General features: G+C 45.7%; 2 protein-coding genes and 2 long non-coding RNA genes across 4 annotated transcripts; 3 read left to right on the top strand and 1 right to left on the bottom strand.

Moving 5' to 3' along the window:
* Positions 1-1,462: 1,462 nt before the first annotated feature.
* LOC143281764 (uncharacterized) lies at positions 1,463-3,454 on the top strand. Its single transcript, XM_076587044.1, has one exon. It carries the CDS (start codon positions 1,473-1,475, stop codon positions 2,847-2,849), a length of 1,377 nt encoding a protein of 458 aa, XP_076443159.1. The 5' UTR covers positions 1,463-1,472; the 3' UTR covers positions 2,850-3,454.
* A 1,496-nt stretch (positions 3,455-4,950) lies between these two features.
* On the top strand, positions 4,951-5,875 carry LOC143281501 (uncharacterized). The gene is made up of 2 exons (XM_076586710.1): positions 4,951-5,253; positions 5,411-5,875. Exons 1-2 carry the CDS (start codon positions 4,951-4,953, stop codon positions 5,873-5,875), a joined length of 768 nt encoding a protein of 255 aa, XP_076442825.1.
* A 463-nt stretch (positions 5,876-6,338) lies between these two features.
* Positions 6,339-14,588, top strand: LOC143281763 (uncharacterized). Its single transcript, XR_013055165.1, has 4 exons — positions 6,339-6,348; positions 8,502-8,577; positions 9,795-10,006; positions 12,772-14,588. It is a non-coding gene; the product is annotated as an uncharacterized LOC143281763 (long non-coding RNA).
* A 483-nt stretch (positions 14,589-15,071) lies between these two features.
* On the bottom strand, positions 15,072-21,551 carry LOC143281762 (uncharacterized). Its single transcript, XR_013055164.1, has 2 exons — positions 21,344-21,551; positions 15,072-18,042 (listed from the first exon to the last, which is right to left on the bottom strand). It is a non-coding gene; the product is annotated as an uncharacterized LOC143281762 (long non-coding RNA).
* Positions 21,552-26,500: the final 4,949 nt, after the last annotated feature.

The raw sequence follows: 26,500 nt of genomic DNA, 5'->3' as shown, positions 1-26,500 counted from the left end.
TTACCTATCAACCAAGCCTCCCCATTGGAACTCATGCAGGTCCTTCCTGGGGTGGGCATAACAAGGGCACAGAGGTTGGTGAGGATGAGATCCAAGTTTGGACGGATTAGCCCTGGCATGCTGGAAGCAATGTTGGGTGAAGAAGACAGATCTGTCCTGGCCCACATTGACTTTGACGCGCCACCATTTGAGGAGACTGAATCGATAGGTGAAGAGTTAGGGGTGGAGGGCTTCAGCCCGCTCCCACCACACCAGTCCCAACGGGATTATGTGGATGAACTCCCTTCGGTGTCTGTGACAGTCTCTGATAGCCAGGGGCCACCGGCTCCATGGGATACTAGGGAGAGGCGCGTCCGTCCAACCCACTATGGGTCCACTCATGACTCTGGGGATGAGTCAGATCACAACAGCCAGCTACTTTCCAGTCACGGACACCTTCCCATTTTGGGAAGGGAGGGCGCCGCTTTGGAAGATTTTGGGAGCCTCCGACGGAAGTTAGAGGAGGTTACCCAGTGGCTGGCTGATCATAGTGGGCACACTGCTCATTGCCAGCCCCAGTACCAGGTGGACTGGGAGAGTGATGAGGTGGTGAAGCCGTTAAATGAGGGTCGAAGAGAGAGGCAGCTCCCTGGTCGTGAGTCCCAGCCATGGGACAGCAACGACGGGGGCAGACATGCCTCTCCCGACCAAAATGAGAGATATTACCCCGGTCAAGAGCCTCAGCAATGGGGCAGGGATGATAGGGGTAAGGGTGAGCACTTTGGCCTTGAGGAGAGACTGGGGTATCGTGCCCACCCCATGCGGTTTGATGCTCAGTCAAACTGGCTGTCGTTCAAGCAGCGATTCAACAGCTACCACAGAGCTCTTCAGTGGACTGATAGGGAGTGCCGCGATTACTTGGAATGGAGTCTTGAGGGCAAAGCGTTCAATTTTTTCACCATGACGGGCGGAATGGGTGGAGACTCTACCACCACTGACCTCATGGTGAAGCTGGAGAGCCAGTTCGGGATGAGAGAGCCAGTTGAAACGGCACGGGCACGATTTCATCAGGCAGCCCAGCGCTCTGACGAAACCCTACAGGATTGGGCTGAGCGGGTGATGACCCTGGCAGCTCCTGCTTTCAAGGGGCTCCCAGAGGAATTTTGCCAGGTGGAAACCATCAGCCGATTCTGTCTAGGATGTGCGGACAGGAAGGCTGGAAGATACGCGTGCCTTGAGAGGCCCAAGACGATGGAGGAAGCCGTGGAAAGAGTGACCCAGTTTCAGCATATCTCTATCGCTACTCATCTCCGACCGAAGAGCCGAAGCCACAATCCACAGGTGCGCTACACGCTACAGAACCTTCCCCAGATCTCAAAGAAGAAAAACAGAACTCTCAGAGAAGAATTGGCTAGGCTGAGGCTTCAGCTCAGAAACCCAAAAACGGACCAAAAAGCAGCAAGCGCTACCCCTACATCCACTGACCCACAAGGATGTTTTTTCTGCAAGGCCAAGGGGCACCGAAAAGCGGAATGCCGAAAATTCAAGAAGTGGCAGCAGAAGCAGGCACAGGAGCAGAAGGTTTTAAACGCCTAAGGCCCAGGGGTGGAGGCCTATCCCCTGAGCCGGAAAACAGAGGCCAGAACATCACTGCGACCCAGCCACATACTACAGGTTTGGACCAGAAGCAAGCTCCTGCTCAGCAGACCTTAAAAGCTGTCCCGGCCAAAGGAAAAACTTCAGTGTCCAGACCTAGGAGAGGGCGGTTGGAGTCAGCAAGACGGTTCTCTGTACCCCCGCTGGCTCAGCAGGCAGCACCCCCATCCCAGACTGACCCCTTTGACCATAACACCCGAAAACATCCCAGAGAGCAACAGATCCTACATACGCCCAAGACAGCGAATAAGCCAGAGGAAGGAGTCAAGCTGGAAGTCCTCCATGTTAATAGAGTCTGCGCCAGTTCGTCCAGCATCCAGATCACAATTGGTGGAATACCGGTCGAAGCCGAAGTGGACTCGGGTGCTGAAATAACCATAGTGGCCAACTCTGTCTTTTACTCGTGGAAGACAAAGCCCCAGAGAGTCAGAGATGTGGTGCTCTACATGGCGGACCAAGAATCAGCACTCCAAGCTTTCCTCACGTCCCCAGTTCAAATGAGACTTGGCAACACGCTGTTCCACGAAAGGGTGTATGTGGCCCCCATCAGCGACCAAATGCTCCTGGGACATGACTTACTCCACCACTGGGGTGCCGTTCTGGACTTGAAGACGGACACTCTGCAAGTAGGAAAAGAGACAGTCCCTATGAATATGAAGTTTAAGAGCACTCCATCAGTGGCGAGAGTTACGGCAGCTAGGACGACGGTAGTCCCCCCTCATTCTGTAGTGCGGGTTAGGGGGAAGCTCGACAGAGTACTCCAGGACTACTACATGGAACCCAGCAGCCAACATGACCTACTCCAGCCACGCACAGTCCAGAAGGCAGAGACGGACCCAGTCATGTGTCTGATAAATGTGAGTGACCGTTACTGCTCAGTAAAGAAGGGGCAGTTGCTGGCAGTCGCTCATGAAATCGATGACATCTTGCCAGGCCCAGAGACGCACCACCAAGAGGGGCGTACAGAGAAGGAGCCATCCCGCTCCGCCATGTTACTCACTTGTAATGTGGTTTCCTCCGACGCTCCGACCCATGCCAGCCCTACAGAGATCCCAGAACACTTGTGCCGGTTGGTCGAGGATGCAGGCGGAAAGCTGATGGCAGAACAGCAACGTCAGTTTGAACAGCTTCACCTTGACTATCAGGACGTGTTCGCAAAGGACGACTATGATTTGGGAACCTTCACGGCAATCGAACATGAAATTGACACTTGAGTTGTAGGGCCCATTAAGCAGCACATGCGTCGCACTCCTGCCATGTTCGCCGGCGAAGAAGAAGCCCATCTCAAAAAGATGTTGAACGCTGGGGTAATTCAAGAACACGTCCCAGAAAGCCATGAAAAGGAATTATAATCTTAAGATTCTCTTGAGACCATACGCTGAAGAAGACGTTGTTTACCTGTTAGACACGGCAGCCTCAAAGGGTAAATGCAAGAAACTCTGCTCTCCATGGAAAGGACCCGGGGTGATAGTAAAGAAGCTATCAGCTTACCTGTACCGGGTCAAGCTGCGCAATGCTGTCTTTGTAACTAACCATGATCGTATGGCTCCTTCCAGAGATTGGAAGGTACCAGCATGGATCACACAGCACCAGCGGAGAGCAGATGACCCGCTGGAACAGACAGATGACAGTAATCAGCCCTATTGTCTGTGCAGGAGACCCCGGGAAGGTAGATTTATGATCCAGTGTGATTACTGCCAAGAATGGTACCATGGGTCCTGTGTGAACATCACAGCGACAGACGCACTTGATATTGATAAATACAAGTGCGAGTCCTGTGTACATGCAAGGCGCTGATATCTGTCTGTTCGAGGTATATGATGGAAGATGTCCACAGGAAGTCCCAGCAGCCCCCAGCCAAGGGGAACCTCTCCAAGTCCGCCGAGAATTTCGTCAGAGATCTCTGGCTGGAATCCTCCAAGAGACATGAGGAGAGACTGGAGACACTCTTGCAGAAGGTGAGCGAGGTGAAGTAAAGAAGCTCGTCTGGGTCTGCTGAACCTAGGAAGTGTCTGGACGAAGTGGCAAGGACTATGCATGACCTTCAACTTCATTCCCGAGGTTGGATTGAGCAGCATATCGCCCCTTTGCCCACGCCACACTTCAGGAAGCCGGCCCAGCCGTATGACCCAGATAGAGCATGGCGTGACATTCGGCTGGATACGCAGCCGTGGTTAGCACCTGGTGCTGGGGAGAAAACAGAGGAAGCAGAGGTTCTGGGGATCTCCTGTAGAGTTTAATGGAGTTTGATGTCGAAACACCAGAGTCTATTGTTTTGATGTCCTCCAACTCTTCAGGAGACAAGGCCCAACAGCCGTTGGGATCTGGGACTGCGCAGCCAGATCCCCGGCTCCCAGAAACCGTTTGCCAGCCCCCTGCAGTACCCCCACCATCGGTTGCTGACCCGCCGCTGTCCCCGAAACCTCCGCTCACACCTTCCATCACAGCGTCCGGAGCCCAGAGCTCTGACGTTCGTGTCCCCCATACCACAAAGGTAGTCAAACGTTGGCGGGGGAAGGCACGAAGTCGGAGAATGAGGGCAAGGCAAGAGTCCTTTGGGCTCCGTGAGGAGTCGGCTGCGACTAGCTGCCCCCTAACAAGGGCGCCGACATGCCCTACCCCTGGGACTCACGACCTGGGGTCATAGGCGCATGTATCGGACAGTCGCAGTCTGCTGACATCAGTATTTCGCCGCCAGGCACAGAACACCCTATCACCTGAGGCCCCTGTAATACCACCAGTACAGGGGACCTCAGCAAGCCACAGAAGACGCCGGCGAAGACGCCGTGAGGGGGTCAGGAGGCTGCAGCACGGAGCCCAGATACCAACACCTAGTCTGGAAGCTTCCGGTCGCACAGTCTCCGCCACAGCGTCTGGTTTGCAGGTGGTAGCCCAGGGCCATCCTTCATCTCCTGTGGCAACCGTGGAGTATAGGAGCGGCTGCTGGGTCCCAGGGTGTGAGATGGAAGTCAGTAGCCTAAAAAACCATGCAATGGAGTGGCATGTACCTGGTGTCTTTAGAGAACACCTCGACCCGACCCAGCCTTTGGTCTTGGAGTTAAGGAAGGATGCCTTAGAGCAAGTGGCAGTGTGGGTGTCTTTTGACCAGGGGATGACGCTCCCCGAATTAGAGCAGTTTGTAAGGTGGCAGAACCGGCTGAAGGATGCTGACATGCTGACAATAATATCACAGAAAGTCAGCGGGCCGCAATCGTCGCCCTGGCGTGCTTCTTGGGTGAACCAGACCCCGAAGAATGTAGCCTACATCCCCTGACTTCGGCATCGGCCCTCCTCCACTGGAAAGCTGCCCTCCTCATGGCCTCCAGATTGAGCCCTGGCCACCAGGAATATTGGCGTCAACGTTATGTCGACCCGACGGCTCAACTGGAGGGAAGAGACAACACCAGACCACGGGCCTTTGACCCACACTTCCATCTGGACCGTGCCATCAGCAAGATGTGGCTTGAGGCTGGCTCTAGCCTGACTGCAGTGTTGAATGCCATGTTCGTCCCAGCTGGGAAAGAGGGCCGGCTAGTAGGATCGTGCGCCTCCTGTGACCCCAGAACTTACCCCACGTCACAGGAGTTAGAGGCCTTCCCAGCTGAAATGGAAGTTGCTGTTGGGCTCCATCCACGACATTGTGTGGCACCACCTCAACGCGGGCAGAGCTTAGTGCCAGAGCGGCTCCGGGAGTTGGTTCGATCCCCCCCGAGTGAGAGTTTTTGGGGAAATAGGCCTGGATCACTCCCTGCCCTCACAAACCTGGCACTGGCAGATGAGTGCCTTGGAGGAGCTGCTGGGGTTCGTGGAGGCCCGCCATGTCCTTGTCCTTTATTGCCGCAGTTTGTCTGAGGACAAGGGTACTGAGGCATACATGCTGCTGCTGAGGATCCTCCTGAAACAGCGGATGCCGCAGAATCAGCGGATTTGTCTCCACTGTTTCATGGGGGATCACTACGTGAGGGATGAGTGGCTGGCAGTATTTCCGAACACCTACTTCAGCTTCACCAATCGCGCCGCCTGCTTCGAACAGTACCAGGTGACCGCATTGAGGGGAATCCCAAGGGACCATCTCCTCGAAACGGACGCCCCTTATTTCCCTCTAGTACCGGGGGAACGGTGGTCAGCGCCAAGCCAGCTCTGCAAGGTGGCAGAAAGTGTGGCCACTCACCTCAGCACCACACCAGAGGAGCTGTTGGAGGAGTCTACCACCAACGCCCTCCGGCTCTTCTCCCAGTGAGTCGAGCCAGCTGCGCCCCCCTGGACCCACAGAAGAGGACCGCCTGGGTGTCTGCTAGTCTCTCCCCAAGAAAGGACCTGTCATCATAAAGATGGGGGGAGTGCTGTGAAAGACAGCAGACGCCAGAAGTTCGGCACCAAGGGGCGGTTACTCTCACCAGCAAGGGAGGGGCGCTGTAAACAACACTGGCAGGTGCTGTGGTCAGTCCGACGTAGGAGAGACTGTGCAGTGTACACTCGACCTTCGAGCAGACAACAACTGACCACATGCAGCTCTCAGAAGAAGCCCAGCCACAATTTCGCGCCAGTGCCTGACCAGTGACTCATCACGGCAGCCATCTTGAACTTCAACCAACTTTGTCAACAAAAACAAGTTGGGAACGCCCACACCCTCCCACTACGAGGACGACAACACCCACAGACACGCCAGCCCACCAATATTGACCATCCTGCCCCAAAACGAGAAGCAAAACGGTCAGTAGCCATTGATAATTGTCCCTCTAAAGTGTATTGCCTGATGATAGGCCATTTTGACAAATTGATAGGGCAGTGACACTTTACTTCTAACATGGTCAGAAAATTTCCTATCACTTTCGTCAGTTTAGTTTTGCAGCACTATTTTCTCTGCCTGCCATACATGATACTGGTGTTCAGAAGGCTGTTTTGCTGGACAAATAACCCATCCTAAAGTCATTTCTGACGTAGTGACAGTTACAATGACATTTTATCTTTCTGGTTACCATGTGATAAGTCATTTATTTATCTGCTAATTGGTATGTGTATTAATTTTATCAGTTTTGTTTCAGTTTAGTCATTTTTGTATAAATTTTATGCATAAAATTGCAGTCTCGTAGTCACAGCTATACAGATGCCCTCTACCAGTATATGCATATATATTTATATACCCAAGTCCCATCGTCTGTCTACACACACAAATGTATTCATTCGCACTCATACTGCTTACTGATAGGGAAAAGTGATCAAAACTGATTCAGTGATTGAAACTGATTCAGTCCTTTCCTTTGGTTGGCAAGGAATGACTGTAGACTGACAGCATACCCATTTGGCTTGCACAGTCAGTAACTAAGATTTTCTGTGATTGGATATAATGCATGCCATGTTTCTGTGTGGTATTTTTATTTCTGAAGAAGCCGTTGCAAAATGTTGGTGTGCTTGATCTGTATCTGACCTGGCTGATCTAAACCAAACCAGAGTTCTGAATGTCTGGATTTGAATATATATGTTGACGGAGCCGAAATTGACTAACTGCAATGGGGGAGGGAAGGAGAGGGGGTGGGGGGGTCTGCACAGGAGTAGGACAAGTAGTTTGGTCTCTGGGCCGTCTGCCTGAAGCCGGTTGACTTGATGTCATTGTCGAGCAGGTTGTTCCACACCACTGTTGTGTGTGTATGAAGGATGTAAATATCAGGACAGGGATGATACAGGGAACAAGAAAGGAGTTAGAGAGAGATACACACTGCCATCAATCATGCATCATAACACACACACACACACACACACACACACACACACACACACACACACATTACATGAATAGATCGGCATTGCCAAGCACGATAACAAAGTGACTGTGTAAATCGGTTGGGTTTAGATCAACAAAAAATCTGTCAGGATTAGATTATTTTACCCTGTCTTGTGTCATCTTAAAAAAAAAAAAAAAATGTGTGTGTGTGACTGAGAAGAATAATCTAGAGCAAGTGCAGCCTACTTCAGTAAATAGCACCAACAGCAATAGATTTTGCAAATCTAAATTGTGTAATATATCTGTTTGGTGATAATTATTATTCTTTGTGGGTTGCAACTCTCACGTTCACTCGTATGCAGGAGTTGGCATTTATGTGTATGACCATTTTGTACCCCCACCATGTAAGCAGCCATATTCCATTTTTGAGGTTACCATTTGTGATGAAATAATATCCACTGCATAAGTATTTCTATGAATACACACACCTGACATTTTGTGAAATGCTGTAAAGAGGTGATATTACCGGCCTTTTCGTTTCCACTGTGCATGTTTGAATGTAATGGCAGCAGACGATTCACTTGGGCTGAAAGTGCTTTATTGCTGTTTAATAAATACAGCGGAATCGGCATGGGTGTGTATTTATCAAGTGGACAAGGAGGTACTTTGTCAACAAGGTGTATGTGGATGTCTGTAGCATTGTTGTAACTGATGCAGGGGCACACTTTGTGTTTTCAAGGGTCCAGTTGCATCAAGGTATAATCAGTAGAGATGAGCAGTACACCACACAAACAGATAAAAATAGATGTCTGTGAGTATACAACCACTGCCTTACCGAACCGAGCATGGAAGATCTGTTTTCTGGAACTGAATTCACGCTTGTGGAAATGCCAGCAGAGATGTGCGTAGTAGGTACTATCTAATTTTGGAACTATGCAGGCTGGAAACAATCTACTGTGGAAACTAAAGGGTCAGATTTCCCCGAGAAGCCAGCAGCCATGGCAGATGTGGTGAAGCATACATTGATCAGTCCAAAAAAACAAATTGTATGGAAAAAAAATAATAATAAGATGCATGAAAAAAGTTGATTTGTACAGTTTATTATAATCAGTGTTACTGATGTTTATGTTTATGATTGTCTCAGAGACCTGAAGTCGAGGGCAAAGGATGAAGCATGGTGTCGGAGGCTGTATCACCCAACTGGATGCTGGACCATGGAGGTAAGAGATTGGAAAAAAATAACTTGCACCTCTTGCCTTCCCTCCCCACCACCACCCCTCCCCACACACACTTCCCATAGCACACACCCCCACCCCCTCGCCCTGACATTCCTCCCCTCAAACACACATTCCTGACCCATTCCTGACACACTCCCCCCCCACCCCCCCTTCCAGACATTTATGCACATTCACACACACACTCTTCCTCGCCCCACCCCCTCCCTCCCACCACATATCTCATGCAGCCCCCCCACCCCCACCCCCCACCACCACCACATTCACACACACACACACACTCTCCCACCACATTCCTCATGCAGCCCGACCCCCCGCCACCCCCATCACATTCACATACACTCTCTCTCTCTCTCTCCCACCACATTCCTCATGCAGCCCAACCCCCTGCCACCCCCATCACATTCACATACACTCTCTCTCTCTCTCTCCCACCACATTCCTCATGCAGCCCGACCCCCCGCCACCCCAATCACATTCACATACACTCTCTCTCTCTCTCTCCCACCACATTCCTCATGCAGGCCCCCCCACCACCACCACTACATTCTCACACACACACACACACACACACTCCTCCCACCACATTCCTCCTGATTACCATGACCTGATCTGTACTCGCATCTCTGCCCATCATCACTTCTCTTTTGTCTTGCCTTTACCTTCACTGTCATTTCCAGTGACTACAGTTTTGTGAAGAGAAACCTGTGGTGTGAAATGTTGGACACATCAAAAGTAAGTGTTGTTTTACAACCTACTTTAAAGGAAAAGACTTCCTTCATTTCTTATAATAATAATTTGATTATGAATGCCTTGTGACAACTTGAATATGCAATATGATTGAAAGATTCCAGTAAATACACCAGTACATCCTTTTCATTCAGTACAATAGATTGAAATCTCCCTTGTTCGGTGCTGTTACCTACTTTTTTGGTGTGAGAGAGTTTACAATATTCTGAACTGAACTGGACTCAGAACTTCTCATTCCTGTGTTGTTGTTTTGTTGTTTTATTTTGTTGGTTTTTTGCCTTTTTTCTGTCAACAACCATACCATGTAATGTTCGTCTGACGATACTGAAGTGTTGTGAAACAGGATTAGCAGACGCCTTTTGCCCTGGAAGATCAACACCAAGGGGCGGTTACTCCCGCTAGCGGAAGTGGCGCGCAGAGAACAACTCACTGGTGTTTTGGTCACGCTGCAGCAACAGCAAGCCAGTGCAGTTGTGCACTTCACCTTCGAAGACCATACAACCCCTGCACGAGCACCGACGGGTCCTCTCAGCGACAACCCTGTCAATGACAACCCCTGTCAGCAGAAGCCCACCTACGTGAGGCAGCAGCCTTTCACTGATCTGATACAAAACGTATACGTCAACCCACCAGACTTGACCACTCTACCTGATAATAAGCAACGGTTAGTAGCCATATAGATAGGTGTTTGTCCCTTTAGAGTGTTGCCCAGCGACTGGCCATCTTAGTTTAGTTCAGTTATTGTACTTTCAGAGTTATGAAATACCATACCAGGATGCATGATGCACAGTGTTTATCGATATGTTTGCAAAATTTTTGCCACATGTTCTAAATTAGCAATGCCTAGATACATAAACAAATCAAGTACCTTCAGATGAGAATTTAAATAAAGTTTTATCTGAGTTTTACACTTGACAGAAAAGGATTTTTTTTTTTAACAATATAGCCTACCTCTTGAACATGGTTGACATACACATTTAAAAAATTCATTTTATTCTGTCTGCCATTCCACAGTAATCTGAAGAACATACTTTCAAATTATTTTGAAAAAAGCATCATCAGTGTCTGGGTATCTATTAAGCATAATGACTGACATAAAAAGAGTTTTAAGACAGTGATTTTTTTACAGAAGTAGTAAGCTGACACTCATTCCAGATATTTAGCATTTTCCTTATTTCAGCTATTTTACCATCATAGATTGAATGCAGAATTCTAGATATACCTGTTGTTAAACAATTCCAAAGTATCTAAAACTCCCTTGGTCCCAGCCAAAATTCTTGTCACCCAGGTAGTGTTTCTGACACTTGTTTTTGCCTATATTCCAGGCTGCTACACAAATACAAGCAAGGAAATTGTGGGTTTCCCTGTCTTAAACCAAACAGTGATAGATACTTGTGATTAACGGGAATACATGTAGATATATGTATACATAGAAAATTTTTATTTATTTCAGGGTCAAAATTGTTCTAATCAAAATTCATAAAAAAAATAAACTTGCAATAATTAGTGTCAAATGCCTTCAAAAAAATTTAATCTACCAACAGTAGATAAGCATTTTCGTTCATTATCATACACTAACCTGTCTTATAGAAGAACGTGCCCTGCACCTGAGTTAGCTGTCATTGTTAATTATTGATATCATCACCAGTATACCGTTCGGTCTATTGAGTGCACTGGTATATAAGCCGCACCCACTAAATTTTGGAAAAAATTGAACTTTATACATACGTAAGCCTCAATGGCTTATAAACCGCACTTATTTCCGGTACTGGAACACATACTGATACTACTGAAAAGCTGTCAGTACTGTAGGTTATGAAATAAACACAAGCGGGAACAACACAAGAAAAGCAAGTAAAATACTGCTAGTGCCACAAAAAAATAATAAACACAACGAAAATAAGATCCATAATTTAGGGATAGTCACATTTATTCAACGTCATCCTGCTCACTGAATCCACTGAAATCTTCGTCTTCAGTGTGCGAGTTTAAGAGAACCAGCACAGCTTCCTCCGCCATCTTGTCACTGACTTCAGCCTCGCTTTCACTTCATGAACATGAAGGTGGAGGTCGCTGCTGGTTCGTCACTGCACTGTCATCTGCTAGGTCGATCGCCTTCAATTTGAAGGCTGCATAACGTCGCGTTTTCGGCATGATGAGGGTGTACACTTGAGCAGAGTAGAACTGAATGCTGATGTGAAGGCTTTAATGTGTGCGGATTTGATTTATAAAACGTGAACAGTTAGCACACTATCCTGAAGCTCATCCAAAAATTCATGGACAGAAATCATGATTTTGGTGAGTTGAAGGGCAGTTAAGAATAGACAATGTGATACTCCCGGGATCGTTAAAAACCTCAGATAAGCCGCATTATTGTATAAGCCGCAGAGGTTGAAGCTGGAGTAAAAAGTCGCGGCTTATAGACCGAACTTTACGGTATTACTGTCTGATAACCATCGTTATTCATACCATAAATGATAGTGCAAATCTGTTTTAACAATGCGAGCTGAAAAAAAAATTTTTTTTAAAGCAGCCGTCACACCAAGCCTGATATGTTATTAGTTTCTTTAATTGTGTACATCATGCAGGTACATTTTCTACATAGCCTGGTCAACCAAACAGCATAAGACAAGCAGGATGACAGTCCTGCTTGACACTGTCAGTGATAGTATAAAGAATGATAATTGTAATGATTATGATAATGGATAATGGTGGTGTTGACATCATCATCATCATTATTATCATCATTAGTAGTAGTAGTAGTATTTATACTATAACTAGCAATGGTAGCATGCTTATTGTTATTATTATTATTATTATTATTATAATAAGAGCAAAAGCAAAGTAAGGGGATATCCCTAGGCAAACGTGGGACAGATATGGCTGTAACCATAACACTGTCACAACACTATCATCAGTGAGCAAAACAAAAACAGAATGGAAACCATTGTAATACAGAAAAAAACAACACAGATTCGATGAATCTACACCATGTTGTATCATTATCTGTCACATCCATTAGTCAAGACAGTGGTCAGTGGTAAATGAAAATAATTTGATACTTTTTAGTTCCTTCTTAATTCGCAAAATACTTTTTTTTTTTTTTTTTTATATCAGACACTCCAGATTAATAAAGGCACTAGTCAGTGGAAATATGAATTTGTGTCTGGTGTTTTTTTTTTTCGCGAAATACTTTTTCATTGCTAAACTTTTACTTTTAAGGTATACTCGTATTGTGATTTTATTGTTTGCTTTTAATGTATAGATTTGGTGACGTGTAGAGTAACGATGAAGAAGACCAACTCTTTAACTAAAATCTTACTCGTTGTTGTGTTGTTGTTTTTTTAATCTGAAATGATTGAAAACGGGTGTGCCGACGCAGGTATGTGTGTTTTGTCAATAACATATTCTTTGTTTCACCTGTTTCAGGTCAGAAGTCCAGTGGTGGAATCCTGCAGCTGGGTCTCACTGGACAACTGATGGCTTCTGTTCCAGCAAGTGACTAGGCCATTTTTCCCCCAGTGTTGTCTAGTTTTTATGATGCGAATGTCTGTACCCCCCTTGTGTTGAGATCCAGTTTTTGATGCATTGCCTGGGCCTATATCCCCCCATGTTGAGATCCAGTTTTTGATGCATTGCCTGGGCCTATATCCCCCCATGTTGACTAGTTTTTGTACTGTGACTAAGTCAGTATTTCCTCATGTTGATGTCAACACTTTTGGTCCACTTTGCGGGTAGTAAATACCAAGAAAAATATCTTCAAGGATGAGTGTAAAAAATGATGATTCAGTTTGCGGTTTCAAGAGTTGCTGTTGGTCTCTGAAAAAGAAGCTGGATTTGCAGCATCATTTGGGGTGCCAGCCATACTGATCCATGATATTTTAGTACCACAAAATAATCTGTGAATCATAAATTCGGTTCTGTCTAGCATTTGCCAGTTCCCTTTATGGTCGGAAATAAGAGCACTGTACTAAACTGAACTGATGATAAATTTTTTTTTAATTTAAAAAAAATTTGTTATGCATCAGGGCAAAGTCACTATTCTGAGAGAAGAGAAAACAGGCTGTGGCACTTTGCTTATTAAAGAATCATTGGTCTGGAAAGAGAACGAAAATAAACTTTAATTACACATACTTAGCCGTGACCCAACTAGTGCAGACTCCGGCAGGGGTCTGACATTTCTGTCCTGTGCAAGAGCACAGGTACAGGAGTCATGATGGCTGCCGGAAAAAGAGGGCGGTAACCAGCGGGACAAAGGGGAGGTTACCTACTTCCGGGAGGTTATCGGCCGTAGTTTTGTCTGCTCCGCATAGGCGGATAGTAGTTTGCACAGGACAGGACAGGAATGTCAGACCCCTGCCGGAGTCTGCACTAGTTTGGTCGGTAAGTATGTTATTTAAACGTAATTTTAGATAGAAAATTTCCTTTATAGTGCAGTTCGGCATCATGGCTTTGTTCACATTTAATGTGTCCTCGCGCCAAATGTTTCTTTTGTTGCCCAGTCAGCCAGCCACATGTGCCATCCATATTTGTGATTCCAGAAAACCATGCAGGGTTCTGCTTTCACTGCCATGGTGGTTTATTGTGATCAGTGAATTGATTCGTTTTAATCCAGAAGAAACGAATGCCAGGGTTGGCATTTGAGTACATACTGTAGCTTTCTAAAATGACAGCTCTGTGTGCGCTATCTTTATTGCGATACGCATGTGCGTTCAAAAGTGGACCAGTAGGGTTGACAGATCCCAGTGTGGTCCTTACACATTTCCGTTGGCCGTTAGTTGTCTTATCCTGTAGGATTATGGACGATAGTACATGGTCCAAGGACAAAAGCTCACCAACAATGTTTGGCAAAGTTTAGATGTGGAGAAAATGCGGTTTCTTTTATTAATTGGGGGGTTGGGGTGTTATTGAATGCTACATCTCTCGTTTTTGTAACGTGCATGTTTTGTTTTTTTGTAATTCCAAATGAGTTTTTGTAACGTTTCCATTATTTCACGTTGTTGGTGAGCTTTTGTTCAAACTGCAGATTTGTCATGCTTATCTGAGATATGTAACCACTACTTTTTTCTCTTGGAAAAACATGGAAATTTAACAGAACTCTGAATGGGGGTGGATTGTCTTCATTGCAGTTAAAATTGCCCCAGAAAATTTACTAGGGGGAGGAACGGCCGAATCATAAAATTGGACTTAGTATATATTTGGCGGTCTTTCCTTCCCCTTTTTAGAAAACAAATCTTTGATAAATAAAGACAAGAAAATGTTTGTGTGCTTTTTATTTAATGATTTTCAGTCATTAATTACAAGTTTGCAAACATTAAGCAAGAAAACAGGTTTGATATTGATTTAAAATTATAGGCATTACAAGCTTATGAACATTTTTTTTTTAAAGGGGGAGGACAGCCGCATCCTACATGTATATACCAAGTCCAACTTTGTGATTCGGCCATTCCTCCCCCTGGGAAATCTTGATTTGAAACCCTACACTGAAACGACCAACCTATTGGTCACAGGCGAACATGGGTGCTAGTCCGTCTCCGTGGAGAGTGGCCCTGTGTTGGCGATCTTAGTGATCCACAGCAGAAAAATGTCATTGAAAGTGGACGACCCCCAACCGTCTTTAATCTCTCTCTACACAAGAGGACCACTGAATCATCCAGTTTCAATGACACCCCCACCCACAACAAATGAATTTTTTACACGGAACAACCACCACTGAAAACGGCATACTATGTTCGGAAAATGATGGAGGGAAGGCAGACTGGAAGTGCGCCAGCTTGAAACGTGCACGGTGTAGGAGCCTGCGCACGCACTTATTACACACAAAAAAAACCCCACTTGATGCATATTTATCTCCCTTGATACCATCTAGAACTCCCCCTCAGTCTTTCCCTCCTTAAAATTTTACTTTACGACTTTTACACGCTCACACACGCACACCTTTTCAAGCTGGCAAACTTTCCACAAGCACGTATATCCCGTCTCCCCTTTTCCCCCAAACATTGACAACACCGATTAAAATTTTACATTACAAAGTTGTTCTTTTTCTGTGGGGGGTGGGGTGGGGTGGGGTCCTGCTGTAGTGCCAGTGCCAGCAGACCACAGGGATCTATCTATGGTAGGCACTGGGTCACTTTTGGTGGTCAGTAGTAGTGCTCCTTCTGATCCAACATGCACGGGACACCACCTACTGAGCCCTCTTACCAGAGACAATAACAGCTTGGTCACCGAGTGTCATTCCTGAAGTGGAGACAGTCACCATGGCCCTCCATAGAATTCAACCTTTGTCAACACAGAACCAACCCACTGAAAATAGCATACCAAACATAGAAATAGAGAAAAGTCAAAAGTATACCCCACAAGTCTGGCATTGTCCGATCAGATTACAGCAATACTTCGCATGTGATCATTAATTCACACCCTCAATAAAATTTGGTTCGTGTTTTAACACTGCCAAGACTAAAAAAATCATCCATTCTTCAGTGTTTAAACCCTTCAGATGCTACTGGCATTGTCAGAACCACTGACTGAGGACCCACAACTGTTCTCTTATGTTGCGAGCACTGCACAGGTCCGTCAACTGGGCGTTGACATCACGACCGTTCCCAACACATAGCGTCACAGTTCACAGCACAGCACAGCATCACTGTGCAGAACACAAAGCGTCGCGGTTCACAGCACAGCGTCGCTGTGCAGAACACAAAGCGTCACGGTTCACAGCACAGCGTCGCTGTGCAGAACGCAAAGCGTCACGGTTCAGAACACAAAGCGTCACGGTTCAGGACACAAAGCGTCACAGACGGAGCAGAGGACAACAATTATGTTGTCAGTCTGGAAGAGGTGCCGTGACATCCTGTCACCCAGTCTGTTGCAGGGATCCAGATCGAAATGAACTATGCGCTGGCACTTCATGTTCCAGTCTTCACTGACCGATTCCACAAGTTGATAGTCCACTCCTGTGCATCACATGTCTTGTGCATACTGTTCCGCCAAGCAGGCGATGACAGTTCCCATGTTCCAGTCTTGCCTGAATCACCAAAGTTTCATCTCCACAAGACCTAAGCGGTGGTCTGGGTACAAGTATTTCAAACGAGACGGTAAACCTGGGCCCCGTGTACAAGCATGCATGAAACGATATATACTACAAAGACAAATTCAAATAATGGATCAGTAAATTTGCCAGTAAAGGCACTTTGCTCCGAATTGCCTCACTCCAACCGGGTGTGAAATGCACTTGACTTCGATCAGGGACAGTTAAAAGTGGTGGAAGAAATATGAAGTCGCTGTCCCTTTAGACGTAAAAGTCCATGGGGCCTTTAACTTTTTTTCTTAACTTAAACTTGCTAACAAAGCAGAGATGGTGTCACACCAGGCCACATGTTCTCTTTTGTACGGCAAAAGTATACTAAAAGATATCAAAACAAGAACATGCTTTAAGAAAACTGATTGAGTGTGGAAGATCCAGTGCTTCCCATGCTGCCAGTGCCTCCATTCACTCCACACGGACTGACAACAGATGACAACCACCGAATGTGCCACATGACCTTCCCAATATCGCCTGTTCCTACTTCACTTATTCTCATTTCGCCTGTCTCTAAATACGTCCAATCCTAAATCGCACACGTTTTCCAAAACACCACTTCACAACACACATACACGCACTTGATACATTTACACGCAAACACATACACACAATCTGTTCAGTTTATGTGTATGGCAGCATATGTATGACAGTTCGGCGCATATGATGTGCCGTCCAAAAGCTGTGAGAGAGACCTCTTCCCCAACTCAGTTTTCAGCTTCTCTAAACGTTCATTGCTGTGTCTGTGCGCCCACTTTGGTTCTGTTGATCTGTCATCCTCTATGCATTGGAAATTGAATGCAAACATTTTTTTTTTTAAATACCCATCTAAGTATGGCTTGTAAGCGTGTGTATAAAAGAGAGTGTGTGTGTTTTTGTATGCGTGTCCTCGAGAGTGCGTGTGTATGCATGCGTTTTTGAATGAAAGACAGACATGACACACACACACACACACACAGAGCGAGGGAGAGGGGCTGCATAGCCGAAGCAGGAATAGCGCGTTGGCGAAACAGACAGACTATCAAGAGGCCACTGAAAGTGGCCGGGCCATCAAATAGTACGCGAAATGGGAATAGGCGATATACGAATAGGCTAATAGGACCCGCTCGCTCTCACACCCCCTCCCCCTTCAAACACGTTATTAAGGTTTCTATTCCATGCATGCCACACACGACGCCTGGCCCACTACCCCCTGTACCACCGCTGTCCACACTGCCTGACTAGGGGCCCAAGGTTCCCTTCACAAGGACACAGGACCTCCAGACCGGCACGTGATGTCATTCTGCTGCCAGTCTTACAGTGTGCATCCTGCACACGCTGTGTCACGGTAAATGACGTGCACATTGTGTTTGTACAATGAGTCAACTTCCATGGGCAAACGGCACGAACCTATACGCTACAACCACCACTGGGGTCACAGAGTCGAAGCAGAACTGTGATGGCTGGCAGAAATTTGAGGAATTCCGTCACGGGAATTATTTTCTTTGTGAATGGAGGGGGTGGGGGTCTTGTGTGGACATGACGGAGGTGTGGCTGCTTCCCCTGTGTCCTGGGTCACAGCTGTAGGGGTCCATTCCATTCTGGTGCCTTTCCTCTGGAGGCTGTCCTTGTCTGCTTCAACTCTGCACAGCAAATAGAAATAGATCACAAAACAGTTCCACAGATCAATTAAATACATTTTATAAAGTGAAAATCTTTTTGATGGATACATAAGAAATCAAATTAAAAGACAAACTGGAAGGAACATTCTTTAAAACATTTCACTGTGAAATTCTTGTTCACCCCCGTGGACTGTGTGTGCTTGACTGTGTGCATATGTGGTTGTGTCTGTCTCTGTAAGTATACCTGTTTGTGTGTACACCTGTCTCTCTCTCTCCGTGTAAGCGCACGTACGCGCTTTTGTGTGTGTGTGTGCGCGCGCGCGCGCCTGTGTCTAATATTTTGATCATTTCGTTTTCTGCTGAAAAATGAAACTCCATAAGATTATTTTCTTTCAAACGCGAGGGCCACGCGTACTGCATGAGAGAAGAGAGAGAACGTGAGAAGAAAAACGGAACAGTACAATACAATAAAGTAATGCAGAACTCGTCTATGAGGCTGCAGGAGAAACAAGTGCAACACCACTTCCTTCATGGGCTGCGACTCCCACGTTCACTCGTATACACGAGTGGGCTGTTTACGTGTTTGACCGTTTTTAAACCCCGCCGTGTAAGTAGTCTTACTTCGTTTTCGGGAGAGGGGGAGGGGGTGGTACATGCCGGGTGTTTTGTTTCTTCTTCTTCCTGTTAGGTGTCCACGGTCGTCACATTGACCATTCTGACACCATAATGGGGAGGAGCGCAGCAGCGTGGTGAAACACCTTCCTATGGCCTAAAAAGGGGGTGATGGGGTGGAGGGGGTAGAAAGATGGCGGGCCCAGGGGAGGGGGGGGGGGGCATCTGTTTCAGGCATCAGGACCAGGCCTTTCCGGCTACCAAAGCGGCCCCCAGGGTCAAACCCCGACCGGTAGATCCCTAGTCCCTCGCTTGCCTTACTTTGGCTGATGTGGCTTAACCCACCTAACACTGACATGGATCACGGAATCATTAACGTACGTAGTTCATCTTCTGCATGTGCATACACACGGGGTTCAGGCACCAGCAGATCTGCGTATCTGTTGACCTGGGAGGTCGTCAAATTTCCACCCTTTACCCACCAGGCCCCGTGACCAGGATTCGAAACCAGGACCTCAGGTTGAAAGTCCAACGCCTTAACCACTCGGCTGTTATGCCCGTCAGTGCAACACTTACAGTCAAGGCAGTGCATTCAAAGCACACGAATCATTGTCCAGTACAGTGCAGCACATCACTAGGGTAAACCACAGTACAACACAAGTCATGATTCAGTAAAGCACTGCACATTATAGAACAACAAGTTACAGTGTGTACAGTAAGATCAATGTGGCGAACTGATTAGAATACAGGACAGTTCAATATGGTGAATTACAAAACGGAACAGATTAATATAGTGAACTACAACACCAAACAGTTCAACATAGTGAATTACAACACAAAACAGATCGTTATAGTGAATTACAACACAGAACAGTTCAATACAGTGAATTACAGCACATAACAGTTCAATATATATAGTTAATTACAGCACAGAAAAGTTCGATATAGTAATAACACATAACCGTAAAACGTAGTGAGTTACAACACAAAACAGATCGTTATAGTGAATTACAACACAGAACAGTTCAATACAGTGAATTACAGCACATAACAGTTCAATATATATAGTTAATTACATCACAGAAAAGTTCGATATAGTAATAACACATAACCGTAAAACGTAGTGAATTACAACATAAAACACTTAAGTGAAGTCAATTACAACACAGGACAGTTCAATGATTATAGTGAATATCAAAATCTCAACACAGAACAGATCAATATGTGAATTACGAAACAGAACAATTCGGTATTGTGGATTAGAACACAGTACAGTTCGAGATAGTGACAACACAGAACATTTATGGAACTGCTCCCCCCCACCCCCCCCCCCCCCCCCCCCCCCCACCCCCCCCCCCCCCCCCCCCACACACACACACACACCCCTCCACACACACACACACCATCCCCAAACGGCCAGAGCATTCCTCAACATTGTGGTGTGCAGATAAGACAAAAACAGCAAAGTGCACATTTTAACTGCCGAAAATTATAAGGAGGTTGGGGAGAAATAAAGGTTAATCACACATACACGCGCGCGCGCGCTCGGCACACACGTACGAGTCATTAACACGCTTTACATATGGCGGGGCTCTCCACTGACAATGACAATTAAATGACAATTTGCCAAGATTCCTGATTAACAGCCTACATTACCAGAAAACAGGGAATAAGACATACAACAGAAACTCAGGAGGAGGAGGAGATTTTATTTAGTCCTTTGACCTCTGGAACTATTTGTAATTTTTGGAAAACAATCCCCAACTGACTTCCAAAAATATCACAATATTCAAAATAATGCTCAAAAGTATGTTAAAGTATTTGTTTTCTTGAAGGAAAGGAATCGAGAATGTAATGTAATTTTCATGTGTTCATTGTTGAAAGGATGAGATAACTCCCAATCAGGGGAAGATAACTTTTTTTTTTATTTGTTGGAAAGTACCGGCACACAAAACATTTTGAAAAAAAAGGAAGAGTTTACACGTGTTTATTTTATGGGTCGAGATGGTGCTAAAATATTTGCAAAAGTATTAGGCACAACAACCTAATGCAATTATATTGTTTCCTCCACTATTATGTTTTAAACAAACACTATACAGAAAAACTCGCACACGCGCACGCGCGCGCGCACACACACACACACACACACACACACACATTATTACAACACAGAATCTCACTGTGTACAGTTTTTCGGCTTGACGCTTTCGTCTAGAGGGTTTCGTAGTAAAAGAAAACCTCAAAATGAAGGTTTCAAGCTAAACTATTGTTTCTTTCTTTCTTTCCTTCACATTACTATCACGTTTTTCGTAGTTGCTATTGTCGATGTGTGGAAAATTAAAAACAACAACAAAAAACACCACGCATCGAAATCGTGCCAAAACTTACTGAGATCTTGCTTCAAACACGCAAAAAGGGCAGTAGCCTTTTGTAAGGAAGTAAGCGGCGTACTCAAGTGAACGGCTGGACTGTTGCTAATGCAGTTACCCCTGAAGCGCGGATATGTCCCGTCCCGTCCCACATTCTGTTTTCTGTGGACATTATTGATAGACAGTAATATAGACAGTATCAATTTGAGATACTGAGTCTACGAAAAGTTGCATGTAAAACTTTGGTAAAAACATTAACCCGTGAGAGCTGGTGGGATGGGTTGGTGGGACGCCGGTTGAAGGGGTTGGGGGGCGGAGGAGGAGGGGCAGAATCATGTTACCTTACTTCCATGGACAAAGGTTCGGTACAACTTGAAAATCCACATCAGCTCCAACATTCCGTAATGTGTCACGCTTCTCAACAGGTCCTCTTCATTGACGGAAATCATTTCCAACACAGTCTTTCTCAGTTTGTCGCGCTTGCATTCATCCCACACCACTTTACCAGCTACGAACGAACAGTGTGTGTGTGGCAAAACAGATGCTGGAAGTCAGTTCTTGCAGACAATATCCGAGTTCCATCACGTTTTAGAAATACACATTCAGGTGTTCAGACTGAAGGCTACACAGCTGATTCACTTTGACTTTTTCACTCCATGTTCACATCAGTCCACACAATAAATAGCGAGGTTGAAGAATAATGAGTTCACAGTTTTCTACACATTTCTTCTTCAGTCTTTTTTTTTTCATCCAGAATGTTAAAAATTCTATCTCGGGGTCCGCTTCTATTTTGCACGGTCGTCTGAATGTCTTTCTTTGCACTATAGCCATTCTGTGTCAAATTTAATTCCTCCATGTTCATCATAGTTGTAACTCCTTTTCTTTCGAACCGGTCTGTTCATTCCGAGGTCGTGTCAGTTCACAAACCTCTAACGCTCATCACGTCTTGCACGTGCAGCCCGTGTTACATGTACGGTTTTTCCCCCTGTGTCAGCCTGGACCTCCACCAGCGGAAAACGTCAAGAATCCAGCACGAGCAACCTGACCCAAAGTTCAACTCTTTCAGTGTGCCAAATGTCGTTTGGACATATTGAATTATTTTGTGCTTTCTTAATGTTTTGTTATAGTGTTGAATATTTGAAAGTCTTATTTTGGGTGTGGAATTATTTTTGATAGTGTATCAGTATCAGTAGCTCAAGGAGGCGTCACTGCGTTCGGACAAATCCATATACGCTACACCACATCTGCCAAGCAGATGCCTGACCAGCAGCGTAACCCAACGCGCTCAGTCAGGCATTGAGAAAAAAAAACTCACCAAAACCACAATAATAATAATAATAAAGAAAAAAAGAAAAGAAAGAAAAAAATAACAAAGGAAAATTAAAAACAACAACAAAAAACAATAAATGAAAATAAAATAAAAGGCAATATTGATTATAAATAAGCAAATACATGTAAAACATAAGACACACATTCACACACACACACACACACACACACACACACACACACACACACACACACACACGCATGCATGCATAACTGATATGCAACATAGTCCTTCATGCTCCAATGCAGTGAAAGATGCCTTCAGAGACGCTGACGTAGGCATTGGCATCAGGTACCGCACAGATGGCTCACTCTTCAACCTCAGGAGGCTTCAAGCAAAAACCAAGGTGAGGACAGACACCGTCAACGACTTCCTGTTTGCTGATGACTGCGCTCTCAATGCTGCCTCCGAAGCTGACATGCAACACAGCGTCGACAAGTTCTCTGCTGCCTGTGACAACTTTGGCCTCACTGTGACAATCAGCACAAAGAAGACTGAGGTGATGCACCAGCCAGCTCCTTACGTTGAACCAAACATCTTCATCAACGGGCAACGACTGAACGCGGTGGACAAGTTCACATACCTGGGCAGTACACTCTCTCGCACAGTTGTCATCGACGACGAGGTGAATGCCAGTCTCGCCAAAGCCAGCGCTGCCTTCGGCAGACTCCATAAGAACGTTTGGAACAGGAGATGCATCACCCTGGAGACGAAGCTCAAAGTATACAAGGCCATAGTTCTCACCACACTGCTCTATGGATGTGAATCATGAACGGTCTACAAACGCCACGCCAAAAAGCTGAACCACTTCCACACCACAAGCCTCACGAAAACTTCTCGGCATAAAGTGGCAAGAGAAGATCCCTGGCACAGAGGTGCTCACTCGTGCAAACTTGCCCAGCATCTACACCATCTTTATGCAGGCCCAGCTGCGCTGGGCAGGCCATGTAGTTCGCATGCCAGACCACCGGCTCCCCAAGAAACTGCTGTACGGCGAACTCCAACATGGCAAGCGCTCCCATGGAGGCCAAAAGAAGCGCTTCAAAGACACTCTGAAAGCTTCTCTGAAGGCCTTCAACATCAGCCACGACACATGGGAGCTGAATGCAATGGTCAGACCAAAGTGGCGTTCAGGTGTCTACAAAGGCGCCAACTGAATCCTGTGAGGCCAACAGAATCGCTGCAGCAGAGCAACGCAGACAGGCCAGGAAAATCAGTGCCAGCAAGTCCCCGACAGCCGCCACCATCCCCTGTCCACACTGCGTCAGAACCTTCCGGGCGCGGATTGGCCTGACCAGTCATCTGCGCACCCACAGAGCCCAACCCACCTACCCCCAGGATGACTAGATGGTCCTCGTCGATCCCGACGGACGAACCACAGTGTGTGCGCGCGCGCATGCGTGCGTCAGTTTGCGTGCATCCGTGTGTGTGTGTGTGTGTGTGTGTGTGTGTGTGTGTGTGTGTGTGTGTGTGTGTGTGTGTTTGCGTGCTTGCGTACGCGCACACAGACGTGTGTGTATACACGTGTGCACACACGTACGCGTGTATCCTGCACGTGACATGCATGAACAGCAGCAACTGAAGAGTAGATCAGAACAAAAAGCCCTAGCTGATTTCTTTAATTTCTGAAATTACTCAGTTATCACTGCTCCTAGTCATCTCTGTCAGACTGTCAAGCCCCCCCCCCCAATCTCTGTGAAGGGAAGCAACTCTCAATAACTATTCAGTTGCCATATAAAGGAGTGGTTTCCCTTGTGCTCGCCAAGCAACCACACAGCGTGCCAAGAAAAGAACCTGAACGATCGCTCTGTGCTGGTACTCTGATTTATATTGTGGATGTGTGTCAGGTCGATCGTGATAATCGCCCACAGGCTAACATGATTTTATGTCAGAGGTGGGATCCGAACCCACGCCCACCTTCGTGGATTGAAGCAAAGCATTTGTCTCCAACACGAACAGCGCAACCCCAATCCTGAAGTTTAGTCAAGCAAGTGTTTGCTGAACACGGAATCCCAGAAGAGCTTGTGTCAGACAACGGTCCACATTTCGCATCAAAGGTGTTCGCTGAGTTTGCCAAAGACTATGGAGTCAGACATCACACCAGTGGTCCTCCCTTCCCTCAAGCCAGTGGAGAAGCTGAGAGAGCTGTGCAAACGGTGATGAAGATGATGCAGAAAAACGACCCTGACATTGCAATGCTGAACAACAGGGTGACTCAAACCGAGCCTGACACTGCAATGTTGAACTACAAGGCGACTCAAACCGAGCCTGACATTGCAATGTTGAACTACAAGGCGACACAAACCGACCCTGACACTGCAATGCTGAACTGCGGGGCGACACAAACCGACTCTGACATTGCAATGATGAACTACAGGGCGACACAAACCGACCCTGACATTGCAATGAACTACAGGGCGACACAAACTGACCCTGACATTGCAATAATGAACTACAGGGCGACACAAACCGACCCTGACATTGCAATAATGAACTACAGGGTGACACAAACTGACTCTGACATTGCAAGAATGAACTACAGGGCGACACAAACAGACCCTGACATTGCAATGCTGAACAACGGGGTGACACAATTTGACCCGGACATTGCAATGATGGACTACATGGCGACACAAACCGACCCTGACATTGCAATGATGAACTTCAGGGCGACACAGACCGACCCTGACATTGCAATGATGAACTTCAGGGCGACACAGACCGACCCTGACATTGCAATGATGAACTTCAGGGCGACACAGACCAACCCTGACATTGGGTCTGACTGAGATATCTGGCTGGATGGATAAGGCTGGAGATATTTATGAAACAGGATTAAAAAAATAAATGAATAAATAAAACATAAAGAAAAGAAAAATTAGGTGTTTAATTAGAAGCACATTTTGTCTCAACAGTTCTACAGATCTTTCCGTGATAGTGTGTGTGTGTGTGTGTGTGTGTGTGTGGTTGTTGTTCCTTTCTTCAGGATGTTAGGACTAAGTAGGTAGTGTTTCTATGTTATTCTAATAATGACCATTGCTGCCACCCAGCCACAGTCATCCATATCAGGGCTGAAAACACTCCAGTCAAAATTCATTAAAAAAATCCACTATCACAGGCTATTGAACCCTTCAAGCTGGTGTGATGTGCTGTGATGAGAGTTAACATCCTAACTTTTGAATCTGAGTATTTGATAATGAAATACGTAACGTAGTGGCCAATAACAGAAATTAATAAGAACTAAGCTTCTACACACGTGTTTTCATTTCTGTTTACAAGGGCAAACTTAAGTGAAAATGTGTTCTTTTGAGTCTTTTCCTTTGTCAAGTGAAGTAAATGCATGTATCAGCATACACACACAATCAGTCTTTCATTGTGAACTGCACAACACATTGTTTGTGTGCTTCTTGAGTTTTAATCCCACATATGAATACAACATTTTGAGTGACCAGAGAGTATTGAAAATAATTGTACAGCATATTCATGTTATTTAAAAAATGTTATATCATTGTATTTCATGTCAAAATATCCTGTCCAGCAACAAGTGGATCATGTTTAAGTTCATGATTTTTCTTTTTTTTTCCTCCAGACCAGCTTGGATAAAGAATTCATTACTTATCACTTCATGTCTCTTTATACATGATTTTTAAGTAGAATATTGTTTGAATGGCTCACAGGATGAACCCATACCAGCTGTACAAAGTATGAAGAATCCTGATGTGCACGTTTCAAGTTCCATCTTTTGAACTCTCTGACTGTGTTACATTTAGCTGGCAAAAAACCCCACAAAAAACAAAAACAAAAAAACAAAAACAAACAAAAAAAACACCCCAATAACCTGTCGAATGAAAGCAACCCCACAGTTTCACAAATGGATCTTTGAGATGCACACTTCTTATATCAGAAGTGTTTAGTTCAATTTATAATATCAAAATTGACATGAAAAAAATCATGTAGCATGCCCGCTAAACTTAAAGTATTTCATTCACAAACTCATTCTTAGAAGTATACACAACAATACTATATTTTGTTGATGCAAATTAACATAAATGCAGTAAATGACAGAACACACAAATTGAACAACTGAAAGATTGTTTTGTTTCTGCACACACATGCACACTTTTCAAAAGGTCAAATGACCATTCTCTCTCTCTCTCTCTCTCTCTGT

The sequence above is a fragment of the Babylonia areolata genome, chromosome 4, assembly GCF_041734735.1.
Source record: "Babylonia areolata isolate BAREFJ2019XMU chromosome 4, ASM4173473v1, whole genome shotgun sequence".
Classification (NCBI taxonomy): domain Eukaryota; kingdom Metazoa; phylum Mollusca; class Gastropoda; order Neogastropoda; family Buccinidae; genus Babylonia; species Babylonia areolata.
Note: the sequence above shows the minus strand (reverse complement) of the source record. Positions and strands in the feature narration are given on the sequence as shown.